Here is a 12,500-nt window from a genome sequence, read left to right on the forward strand (position 1 = left end):
TTGATAAAACACACAGACACACACACACACACACTCCACCACAGCCTCCCTTCACTTTCCTCCTCCACACAGGTTTCAGCGAGACCCTCGTGGCGAATTTGTGGATCAGCGCGGGGAGCAGAGATTCAGGGAACCACCCCCACCCCCTAGGGACTCCAGGGACACCTTCCCCCAGAGGAGTGACCCCAGGGATGTCAGGTAATGCTTGGCTCAACAGAAAGGTCAAATTGAAGATCGTTGGCATATTTGATTGAAAACCTTACTTGACTTGACCTGACCTGACCCCAATTGACAGGGACAGAGACCGGGACTCCCGTAGCTACAGAGAACAGCGCGGGTCAGGGGGCGAGGGGGGTCGGGAGGCCTCAAGGGACCCGCGGGGAAGCGACAGGGACTACAGAAGCACCCCAGCCGCTGCCTCCACCCCCTGCTGCTCCCGAGAGCCGCGACCCCAGGGCTGCCAGGGGTTCGTACCCTCAGGACAAGGATTTCCGCAGTGGTAAGAGAGAGAGAGTGTGTGTGTGTGTGTTTGTTTGTTTGTTTGTTTGTTTGTTTGTTTTTATATATTTTTTTCTCCCCCTCTCCACCCACAGGAACCAGTGCGCCCCTTCCCCCCATGGGCGGCCCCACCCAGGCGCCCCCCAGAGGTGTGCCAGCCCCCTCCAGTACCTCCTCTTCCCTCCCCACAAGTTTGGCTGGACAGGATCAAGAGAAGGTGAGGTTAATGTTGTTGTTGTTGTTGTTGTTGTTGTTGTGAATTTGATAGTCATTGAATATATTTGTAAACTACTACTACTACTACCTCCCCAACAACGTCCACTGCAGCCTGTTAAACTATTAGAACCATGAAAAACACCCTTGAAAACCCCAACATTGTTCACTGCAGCCTGTTAAACTACCAGAACCATGAAAAACACCCTTGAAAACCCCAACAACATCCACTGCAGCCTGTTAAACTATTAGAACCATGAAAAACACCCTTGAAAACCCCAACATTGTCCACTGCAGCCTGTTAAACTATCAGAACCATGAAAAACACCCTTGAAAACCCCAACAACTTCCACTGCAGCCTGTTAAACTATCAGAACCTTGAAAAACACCCTTGAAAACCCCAACATTGTCCACTGCAGCTTGTTAAACTATCAGAACCTTGAAAAACACCCTTGAAAACCCCAACATTGTCCACTGCAGCCTGTTAAACTACCAGAACCATGAAAAACACCCTTGAAAACCCCAACATTGTCCACTGCAGCCTGTTAAACTATCAGAACCTTGAAAAACACTACTACTACCACCACCACTACCACCACCACCACCAATACCACTCTTTCTCTCTCTCCACAGGCCAGCCTCATCATGCAAGTGTTACAGCTTTCGGACGAGCAGATTAAGATGTTGCCGCCAGAACAGCGTGCATCCATCTTGCAGCTGAAGGAGCAAATACAGAGATCACAGCACTAGGCCACAGCACACAGCAGCAGCAGACTTGTTGTGCTGTGGTAGGGAGAGAGAGAGAGAGAGAGAGAGAGAGAGAGAGAGAGAGAGAGAGAGAGAGAGAGAGAGAGAGTTAAAATGATTAAATACTTTCTATCTTTCTCTCTCTCTCTCTCTCTCTCTCTCTCTCTCTCTCTCTCTCTCTCTCTAAGGGACAAAAAAATATATAGAAGGAAAATGTTTGATGATAATAATAATAATAATAATAATAATAATAATAATAATAATTGTAGTAAAATTTCTATTGTTTATATTATTATTATTATTATTATTATTATTATTATTATTATCATTATCATTATTATTATTAGTTTATTTTCATTAATCTTAAAGGAACCACAGTTACTATCTTGAATTATTACTATTACCATTCATTCATTACTATTATTACTACTACTACTATTTTCCTCAAGCTTGTGTATAATCCTGACCTAACTTGACTTATTTATCATCTCATAACACAAAGGATAATTAAAAAACTACCATCAATACTTAATTTTGACTCAATGAACACTGAAACGACCAATTGGGCTGTTGAACCTCACTACATCTGATATTTAAGAAGCTGACGGGGCCATTTACTCCCTAACATTGCTTTCCTTCTCTCCCTTATTCTCTCTCCATTCCTCCTTCCCTCCTTCCCTTCTCCTCTTCCCTTATAACTCTGACAAAACCCTTGTTATCATTTTCAACAACACAATCAATGCCAGAATTCATTTTTTACGACTTACGAGGAAGCTGGCAGGAAAAAACGTACATCCTGCAGTTTTATCGCCAATTAGAGGTCACATGTGGCTGCAGTAGAGGTCAGGGTGCGTCGGTGATTAGGGAAAGGTGTACCAGGCGGGGTCAGAGGGGAAATGAAGGGGTCATAGTGCTGGTTTACTGTGTATTTCTTTATTCAGTTTGTTTATGTTCAATATATTCCTCGAAATGTTTGTTTAAATATTTCTCTAACCTTGTGGTGGCCCTGGAGCTTTGTAATCTTGAAGTTGTTTGTGTTTCGAAGCTTTTCTGATCCCCTGCTGACGTGAGAGAGAGAGGGAGAAAGAGAGGAGAGGTTTAAGAAAGACTGTCATGGCGGTGCTGGGAGCTTCGGGGCTCTGGGTGTTAAAATATCAACTGTTTAAATCTTGCTTTCTTTATTTTGTCTTGTTTCATTTTCTACGTTCCATTTCCATTGAGTCATGCTCCCGTAATTCTCTTTAATATTATTGTAACCAGTACTGTCTGTTTTTCAAGGTTTCCAAGGTTCCAGGGATAGTTTAAGAGGTTGTAGTGGAAGTTGTTGGGGTTCTCAAGGGTGTTTTTCGTGGCTCTGATAGTTTAACAGGCTGCAGTGGAAGTTGTTGGGGTTTTCAAGGGTGTTTTTCATGGTTCTAATAGTTTAACAGGCTGCAGTGGAAGTTGTTGGGATTCTCAAGGGTGTTTTTCATGGTTCTAATAGTTTAACAGGCTGCAGTGGAAGTTATTGAGGTTTTCAAGGTTCCAGTGATAGTTTGACAGGCTGCAGTGGAAGTTGTTGGGGTTTTCAAGGGTGTTTTTCATGGTTCTAATAGTTTAACAGGCTGCAGTGGAAGTTATTGGGGTTTTCAAGGTTCCAGTGATAGTTTAACAGGCTGCAGTGGAAGTTATTGGGGTTCTCAAGGTTCCAGTGATAGTTTAACAAGCTGCAGTGGAAGTTATTTTGGTTTTCAAGGTTCCAGGGATAGTTTGACAGGCTGCAGTGGAAGTCAGTGGGATTCTTGAGGGTGTAAACAAACAAACAAACAAACAAAACTACAATATATATACTTTAATTCTGTACATGTTTACAGTAAGGTTTTGTTTACATCCCAAAATGTACATGGTTGGCTTCACAAGTTGATATTTGTTAACTTTTGCAGATTACCACCCTTGTACTGGCTCACTGTTAGCATCTGTCATACCCCTAGTAGTAGTAGCAGTAGTAGTGGTAGTAGTAGTAGTAGTAGTTGTTGTTGTTCTTGTTTTTCTATTCATTCTATCATTTTTCTTTTTTTTTTATTTGGTATTATTTGTTTCCTAACGTTCTTTGTTTTGATTCATATTTACTTCATCTTCCTATCCCCTTATTCATTCACTATTCAAATATTCCTTCCTTCATCTCATTCATTCTCTTAAATCACTCCTACATCATTTTTTTTTTTCACTATTTCTCTCATTCCCATTAATTCATTTCAATCTACCTGTTCTCTCTTACCAGTACTACCTCTGTTTATTCCTCAAGTCACTTGTAAACAACTTCTGAAGCCTATCATGTAAAGAGACATTACAAACCTTTTATATATTTACAAACTGCAACAAGAAATTCAAGTAGCAGTGTTTGTTTTTCTCACTAGATGGCAGTGTGTGGATATTGGATGGAATTATTCTTTTAACGAGTGTCAATTGAAGCTTCTCTCTCTCCTCCTCCATTCCTGAGATGGGGTTAAGGGAATTATTGTTGTTCAAGGGTGCAAGAGCTTGTCCAGGGAGCTATCAGGTCAACACACAGCTGTCCCATTTTTCGTAAGCCCTGAAAACCCCTGGAATGCGCCCCCAAGAAGCCCCTGTACCCCTGAACCCAACTACCACACCTAGACGTCCCCCCCTCACCGGCGTTCCAGCTCGTAAAGTTCCCAGTACTCCGGGGTTGTCATCTGTGTGAGGCGAGACACTGTGCGTTCGAAGGCAAAGATTTCCTCTTCCCCTGTGAAAATGGACATGTTTCGTGTCTCCTGCTGGGACCCACGGAGACCCAGGTCGTCCATCAGGGTGAGGGAGTCCTTGTCAGGGTGGTGTGTGACCCCTTCCTGGCCCTGAAAGATCTGCTTGTGTGGGACGTCGCTGGTGCACACCACTCGAGCCTGCCAGAAAAAGTTGTTGGGGTTTTCAAGGGTGTTTTTCAAGGTTCTAGTAATTTAAGGGGCTGTAATGGAAGTTATATGGGTTTTCAAGGGTGTTTTTCATGGTTCTAATAGTTTAAAGGGCTGTAATGGAAGTTATTGGGGTTTTCAAGGGTGTTTTTCATGGTTCTAATAGTTTGACAGCCTGCAGTGGAAGTTGTTGGGGTTTTCAAGGGTGTTTTTCATGATTCTGATAGTTTAACAGGCTGCAGTGGAAGCTGTTGGGGTTTTCAAGGGTGTTTTTCATGGTTCTAATAGTTTAACAGGCTGCAGTGGAAGTTGTTGGGGTTTTCAAGGGTGTTTTTCATGGTTCTAATAGTTTAACAGGCTGCAGTGGAAGTTGTTGGGGTTTTAAAGGGTGTTTTCATAATCCTACACACACACACACACACACACACACACACAGACGTACCTTGTGGTCATAAAGGGTGTCAATTAGGGTGATAAAACGACGTGCTTGGCCTTTTGACTTCTGGTTCAGCGGTGGGATGTCTCGGATAAAGATTGTATGAAAAGTCAGACAGATTTGAATGTAGTCGACGGCTCCAAGCGGCTGTGTGGATGAGACAGCAGATCAGAGGTGGATTAGATGGTGGATCAGTGAGTGGATAAATGGATAGGAGTGACAAGTTAGGGCTGTAGGTGGAAGAGTGTGTGGATAAGTGGATAGGATAGAGATTCTGAGGGGGTGTGGATGAGCGTAACTTGTAAACAACAGATGTTAACACACTTATTAACAAACAAACAGACAAAAAAGGGAGGTGGACATAAACAAACACACAAGCAAACGCACTATGACCTAACTAACCCAAACACCCCAAAAAAACAAGAAAACAAGACAGAGAAATTCAACAGTTCCTCACACACACACACAAACAAACACACATTAACAAACGGACAAACAAACAAACACACAAACAAACACACTATGACCTAACTAACCCAAACACCCAAAAAAAACAAGAAAACAAGACAGAGAAATTCAACAGTTCCTCACACAAACACACAAACAAACACACTTATTAACAAACGGACAAACAAACAAACACACAAACAAACACACTATGACCTAACTAACCCAAACACCCAAAAAGAAACAAGAAAACAAGACAGAGAAATTCAACAGTTCCTCACACAAACACACAAACAAACACACTTATTAACAAACGTACAAACAAACAAACACACTATGACCAAACTAACCCAAACACCAAAAAAATAAGAAAACATTGACCAACAAACTTAACGGCCGCTCCCTTATCCTCACACAAACACACAAACACACAAACACTTACTCTATTGCAAAGCTCATCAAACGACGAATTTAAAACACCCCCACAGGTTCTCTCGAAGGTCACATTCCGGCCGCCGTAAGACAGCGTTCTTGGCCTCACAATGTCTGTTTCCTGAGCACTGAGGACCTTAAACAAAACCCGTGCTTCCTCTTCTGCATTACACTCGGACTTGACGAAAAAAACCTTGCGCGAGTCGTCTTGGTGGCAGACGCGGTAGTCCACGCCAGAGTCTAAATTGAAGACCTCTGTGTGGCTCTTCAGGATGGGGATGAATGGTAGAAAATGTGACCTCTGCAGTCCATTCTTGTAAAGGTCGTCTGGGGCCCTGTTGCTGGTGGCCACGATCACCGCGCCGCAGGAGAACAGCTCGGAGAACAGGCGTTTGAGGATCATTGCGTCGCCGATGTCCGTCACCTGTGGGGTCATGTTAGGTTAGGTTAAGTTAGGATGTGTCAAATAATTATATAGGGTTTTTTAAGGGGTCACGTTAGGTTAGGTTAGGTTAGGGTGTGTCAAATGATTATATATGTTTTTTTAAGGGTTTACGTTAGGTTAAGTTAGGTTAGGGTGAGTCAAATGATTATATAGGGTTTTTTAAGGGTTTACAGAAGGTTAGGTTAGGTTAAAGTGTGTCAAATAGGGTTTTTAAGAGTCTGTAGAAGGTTAGGTTAGGTTAGGCTGCTCTAAAACTTCAAAATTCCAAAGACTACACACACACACACCTCACAAACCCTAATGAACTTGAAAAAAAAAAAAAAAAGATTCACAACACACACACACACACACACACACACACACACACACACCTGAAACTCATCAAAGCAGATAAACCACGCCTCCTGCAGCACCTCCTGGGCCACGGGCGGTATGGGGTCATGGGGGCGCTGTCTGATAGTGTACGTACCTCCCGGCTCAAAATACCTAGCTTGGTCTGGGGCATGTACGCGACGCACACGACTCTTCTCCTTGTGTATACGCGCATGTACGTCAAGCATGAACGCGTTGAAGTGCACGCGACGCTTCCCTGACACGCACACGCAGTCATACAAAAGGTCCATTAGCATTGTCTTCCCTGTGCCGACTGTACCCCATAGGTACAGCCCCTGGGGAGCTGCCACCTCCCTCCCAAGCGCCCCCAGACCCCCTAGTAGCCGCCGCATGAGCCCAGGGGGAGGTGGCGGCCCAGGATAAGCCACCACCTCTCTATAACAGCGCTCTAAGCCAATCAGAATCCTCCGCTGGTGCTCATCGTCCAACAGTTTGCCGGACGATACCAGCTTGTTATATTCTGCTATTGGCCCGCCAGCCGCCACCGCCGCTGCTGCCGCTGCCGTGCCCTGGTGGCGGAGGGACCCCCGGCCGTGCCCCGCCAGCCGCCCCAGCCCCGTCATGGTGCGCCCCGCCATGCTGTGGAAGGTTCGGTTAGGTTAGGTTAGGTTAGGTGTGGTTAGGTTAGGTTAGGTTAGACTGGGTTAGGTTAGGTTAGGTTAGTTTAAAGTACATTAATGGGGGTTTCAGTGGGTTAGGTTAGGTTAGGTTAGGTTAGGTTAGGTTAGGTGTGGTTAGGTTAGGTTAGGTTAGGTGTGGTTAGGTTAGGTTAGGTTAGGTGTGGTTAGGTTAGGTTAGGTTAGGTGTGGTTAGGTTAGGTTAGGTTAGTTTAAAGTACATTAATGGGGGTTTCAGTGGGTTAGGTTAGGTCTGGTTAAGTTAGGTTAGGTTAGGTTAGGTAAGATCTGGTTGAGTTAGGTTAGGTCTGGTTGAGTTAGGTTAGGTTAGACTGGGTTAGGTTAGGTTAGGTTAGGTGAGGTGTGGTTAAGTCAAATTAGGTCTGGTTAAGGTAGAGAACATTACATTAGGCCTCATTAGCTTTAATTAACTTAGACAACAATATTTTACCAGTTACATTAAGTTAAGCAATGGAATTTTAGTTACATTAAATTAAACAGCCTTGAACTGGGTCAGACCGGGGAAAGGTCACGTCAATAGCTGAATACAATGATAAAATCCGTTTTCTTTAATGTTTTTAAGGCCAACGAAAATAATACCAAAAAAATACCACTAATTTCCGTTTTCTATGGCTAATACACCTGCTGGCGCCTCCCTTCTAAAGAGTTCAAGTCACAGGAAGGAGGAAATACAGAAGCAGGCAGGGGGGAGGGGGTAGAACTTGAGAATACAGCTTTATATCACGCTAAACTGTCTTAGGTTAGGTCAGGTCACATTCAAATGCCTTACAGTGACACATCAGGTCAGGTTTGGGTCACACTGGGTTTAGTTAGGTTACGTTAGGGTCAAAGTGAGCTGGGTTGGGTTAGGAATGGTTAAATTTAGGTTAGATCAAGTTAGACTGGGTTAGGTTAGGTGAGGCTGGCTTAGGTTAGGTCAGGGTGGCTTAGGTTAGGTCAGACTGGCTTACGTTAGGTCAGACTGGGTTACGTTAGGTCATATTAGGTTATATTAGGTTAAATTATGTTAGATTTCGTTAAATGGGCTGTATTCTCTCTCTCTCTCTCTCTCTCTCTCTTACTTTCTAACCACGCGGGGCCACACTCACCCGGGAGAGGAGTGGCTCACGTGGCTCTCTCTCACCTGCGGCTCATTAACGCCACAATATTACGTAAACGTTTCTCTATGCATCCTTACTTTCTTCTCAGAGGGAATTCCAAGGTGGCCGCTTTCCAGCTTCACCAGCAGCCATCTTGGAATGGGTGATGTTTTTGTTTTTTATTTGTCAGTTTTCGTGCTTGTTTGTTGTGGTAAATATCATGTAAAATTGTGAATAGTGGATGGAAGTTATTTTTAGGAAGGAATTAGTGATGAAAGTGGTAAATATGCAAAAGGAATTAGTGAACTGTTCAAGATGGCCGACTGTAACCTCTCAGGCTGCCATATTGGAATGCCCACCTAATTTTCATAAATAACAACAAATTTCTTGCATATTATTGATTTATAATGTTATAGAAAATGCTACGAAAAATAAAAAGAAGACTAGAAATTAGAAGAAAATGGCAGAATAAGTGAAAAACAATAAATATGTCAACAATATTTCAAAAACACATAAATAGAGACAGAAATTATAAAAAGACACCAAAACAGCTAAAAAGAAATGAAAAATCAAAAGAATTATGAAAAAAAAACAAAAAAAGGAGAAATAGAAATAACTTTTAACGATATTTCAAGCATGGAATAAAAAAACCCAAATTCACAAAAACAACCAAGAAAAACATACAAAAACAGACAAAAACCAACTCGAAAAATTTAAAAACCAAAAAAACACCAAGAAAACACCAATAAAACACACGAAAAAACAGAACAATAATATTTTAGAAGACTGAAGGGAGTCACAGTATTGCCATCACACGCGCCACAACTTCTTTCACCCCGGAGAAGGAAGAAGGTGATGCACGTGGTTGACACCCTTCATCATTTTTGCCAATAACTCCCAAACCCTTGATAATTTAATAACCCCCATTGGCACAGTGATAGATAAGGACCTTGAGCATATTTTGACCGCTTGGTGACCCTGTGTGACCTCAAATATTGGCTTTTTCAGGGGCAAGATGGGGAGGCGTCCGGCGAGATGGTGAGTTTCCCTCGTGTTGTTCATATTTTTGTTATTTTCCTCCCTTAAAGTTTGTTAATGGCTGAAGTGTATTGTGGGTTTGTTATTTGAGAGGTATTTGGTGATTTAGAGCTTGGTGTTGTGGTGTAGACTGGTGTAGGGTAGTGTAGGGTAGTGTTTGCATGGGGTGGTGCAAAACGATAAATTAATGTTTTGGTATTTTGTTGTAAGATTGATGAAAGTACTTGTGTTATTAGAGAGAGAGAGAGAGAGAGTTTATAAGGTACAACTCTCTCTCTCTCTCTCTCTCTCTCTCTCTCTCTCTCTCTCTCTCTCTCTCTCTCGTGATATTTTATTTTTATTTTTATTTCCTTCATTATTTTTTTTCTACGATCCTTTTAACTTCCGGTACTACAAATTCATTCTTTATTTATTTATTATTTTATTTTATTTATTTCGTTACTCCATGCAACACCACAACACCAAGATCTCGCCACAGAACCACACCACAACACCGCCTGACACCAGCACACCCATACCCACAATGCCACGCGTCCCATCACCCCCCTTACACCACATTGACCCCATTGACCCCCATCACAACACCATCCCATGTTACGTTTGACCTTTCACCCTCACACAACACCGCCAGAACACACGGTTATTAAAAACACACAAGGCTTACTTCACCACCACCGCCAGAACACTCACACACCACAGACACACACACAAACGCACACACACGAAGCAAACACACAAACACACACACACGCTTATAAAAAAAAGACCGAACTTGCATCACAACACCACCACCATCACCACCACCTTGTCAACACCATCAAAACACTCATGCACCACAAACACACACATTTACAAAGCAGACGCACAAACACACACACACACGCACTTTTCCATGTCTTTTCACAGACGTCCAACCCTTCAGGAGGTAAACATTTCACGCAGGGAAGCCACAGAACGCCTGACTTCCGATCTTTCTAAAATTTGTGATTGTGGCAGAGCAAACTTGGTATTGTTCAATGCCTCAAAAACTCAATTCCTCCATCTATCAACTGGACACAACCTTCCAGACAACTATCCCCTCTTCTTCAATGACACTCAACTGTCCCCCTCTTCTACACTGAACATCCTCGGTCTGTCCTTTACTTATAATCTGAACTGGAAACTTCACATCTCATCTCTAGCTAAAACAGCTTCTGTGGAGTTAGGTGTTCTGAGACGTCTCCGCCAGTTTTTCTCACCCCCCCAGCTGCTAACTCTGTACAAGGGCCTTATCCGTCCATGTATGGAGTATGCTTCACATGTCTGTGGGGGTTCCGCTCATACTGCTCTTCTAGACAGGGTGGAATCAAAAGCTTTTCGTCTCATCAACTCCTCTCCTCTAACTGACTGTCTTCAGCCTCTCTCTCACCGCCGCAGTGTTGCATCTCTAGCTGTCTTCTACCGCTATTTTCATGCTAACTGCTCTTCTGATCTTGTTAACTGCATGCCTCCCCTCCTCCCGCGGCCTCTGCACAAGACTTTCTTCTTTCTCTCGCCCCTATTCTGTCCACCTCTCTAACGCAAGAGTTAACCAGTATTCTCAATCATTCATCCCTTTCTCTGATACACTCTGGAACTCCCTGCCTGCTTCTGTATTTCCACCTTCCTATGACTTGAATTCCTTCAAGAGGGAGGTTTCAACACACTTATCCATCAATTTTTGACCACTGCTTTCACCCTTTTATGGGACTGCCATTTCAGTGGACATTTTTTTTATTGGATTTTTGTTGCTCTTGGCCAGTGTCACTCCTACTTAAAAAAAATAATAAATAAACTGCAACCCTGTCAACACCGCCAGAACACCCACACACAACACACAAACACACACAAACATACAAACATGAAACAAACACACAAACACACACACTTATCAAAAAAACTCAGAAAACTTGCATTACACCACCACCACCACCACCCAGTCAACACCACCAGAACACCCACACACCACACAAACACACACAAACATGAAACAAACACACAAACACACACACTTATCGAAAAAAACACAGAAAACTTGAATTACACCACCACCACCACCACCACAACCCAGTCAACACCACCAAAACACCCACACACCACACAAACACACACAAACACACACACACACGAAACAAACACACAAACACACACACTTATCAAAAAAACTCAGAAAACTTGCATTACACCACCACCACCACAACCCATTCAACACCACCAGAACACCCACACACCACACAAACACACACAAACACACACACACATGAAACAAACACACAAACGCGCACACTTATCGAAAAAAATAGAAAACTTGCATTCCACCTCTTCACCCCCCCTTCACCCCCTCCTACAGCTACCGCTACTGCAAGAACAAGCCATACCCGAAGAGCAGATTCTGTAGGGGCGTGCCTGACCCCAAGATTCGTATTTTTGACCTGGGTCGGAAGAAGGCTGACGTGAGAGAGCTGCCGTTGTGCGTCCACTTGGTGTCTGATGAGTACGAACAGCTGTCATCCGAGGCGCTGGAGGCTGGACGCATCTGTGCCAACAAGGTGAGGTGCTGCGGGGATTTGGGGGTGCCTGTGGGGGGTGGGGAGACTGGGGAGACTTGGGGGGGTGATGGCTTGGCTGTAGCTAGAGTATTTTGTGTGTTTGTGCGTTTGTTTTTGTTATTTTATTGACTATGGAAGCAGACAGGCCCGCTAACTCTCTTCACCTTCCTTTGTGTTCGTTTGTGTTCACCTCCACCTCTTCCGCAGTACCTGGTGAAGAACTGCGGCAAGGACCAGTTCCACGTACGTGTTCGGCTCCACCCCTTCCACGTCATCCGCATTAACAAGATGTTGTCGTGTGCGGGTGCTGATAGGTGGGTGCTGGTGGTGGTGGTGGTGTTTGTGTGTGTGTTTGTGTGTGTGTGTGTGTGTGTGTGTGTGTGTGTGTGTGTGTGTGTGTGTGTGTGTGTGTGTGTGTGAGTGTGAGTGTGTTTGTTCATTTTAATCACAATAACAACATAAAACAACTTAACCAAATCTAACCTAACCTAACTTAACCTAACCCAACCCCAGCCCACACTGACCCCTTCTCCCCCCCTCAGGCTGCAGACAGGTATGCGCGGAGCCTTTGGAAAGCCCCAGGGGACTGTGGCGCGGGTGCAGATCGGACAGCCCATCATGTCTGTCCGCACACACGACCGCCACAAGGCCCACG

At 43.9% G+C, this 12,500-nt stretch overlaps 3 protein-coding genes and 1 long non-coding RNA gene across 7 annotated transcripts in view; 3 read left to right on the forward strand and 1 right to left on the reverse strand.

The window, feature by feature from the left end:
* Positions 1-2,432, forward strand: part of LOC135097764 (cleavage stimulation factor subunit 2-like) — a 7,565-nt gene extending 5,133 nt beyond the window's left edge. The window contains 5 exon segments of the mRNA XM_063999790.1: positions 73-198; positions 296-359; positions 361-499; positions 594-715; positions 1,345-2,432. Of these exon segments, the coding sequence (XP_063855860.1) occupies positions 73-198; positions 296-359; positions 361-499; positions 594-715; positions 1,345-1,461 (568 nt within the window). The 3' untranslated portion in view covers positions 1,462-2,432.
* An 842-nt stretch (positions 2,433-3,274) lies between these two features.
* On the reverse strand, positions 3,275-8,593 carry LOC135097748 (putative ATPase N2B). 4 transcript variants are annotated; one of them, XM_063999767.1, is made up of 5 exons: positions 8,339-8,593; positions 6,502-7,102; positions 5,696-6,109; positions 4,813-4,953; positions 3,275-4,361 (listed from the first exon to the last, which is right to left on the reverse strand). In XM_063999767.1, exons 2-5 carry the CDS (start codon positions 7,099-7,101, stop codon positions 4,107-4,109), a joined length of 1,410 nt encoding a protein of 469 aa, XP_063855837.1. In that variant the 5' UTR covers position 7,102; positions 8,339-8,593; the 3' UTR covers positions 3,275-4,106. The 4 variants fall into 4 exon arrangements, with proteins under 4 accessions (XP_063855837.1, XP_063855835.1, XP_063855834.1 ...); XM_063999765.1 differs by having other exon boundaries at positions 8,250-8,405; XM_063999764.1 differs by having other exon boundaries at positions 8,285-8,389.
* On the forward strand, positions 6,071-6,496 carry LOC135097751 (uncharacterized). The gene is made up of 2 exons (XR_010266112.1): positions 6,071-6,223; positions 6,284-6,496. It is a non-coding gene; the product is annotated as an uncharacterized LOC135097751 (long non-coding RNA).
* A 477-nt stretch (positions 8,594-9,070) lies between the features above and the next one.
* LOC135097750 (large ribosomal subunit protein uL16-like) overlaps positions 9,071-12,500 on the forward strand; it is a 4,032-nt gene continuing 602 nt past the window's right edge. Inside the window, exons 1-4 of the mRNA XM_063999771.1 lie at positions 9,071-9,278; positions 11,647-11,845; positions 12,053-12,159; positions 12,388-12,500. The exon at positions 12,388-12,500 is cut by the window's right edge and continues 50 nt beyond it. Of these exons, the coding sequence (XP_063855841.1) occupies positions 9,256-9,278; positions 11,647-11,845; positions 12,053-12,159; positions 12,388-12,500 (442 nt within the window). The 5' untranslated portion in view covers positions 9,071-9,255. The remainder of the gene's footprint in view (positions 9,279-11,646; positions 11,846-12,052; positions 12,160-12,387) is intronic.

The sequence above is a fragment of the Scylla paramamosain genome, unplaced genomic scaffold (assembly GCF_035594125.1).
Source record: "Scylla paramamosain isolate STU-SP2022 unplaced genomic scaffold, ASM3559412v1 Contig31, whole genome shotgun sequence".
Lineage (NCBI taxonomy): Eukaryota > Metazoa > Arthropoda > Malacostraca > Decapoda > Portunidae > Scylla > Scylla paramamosain.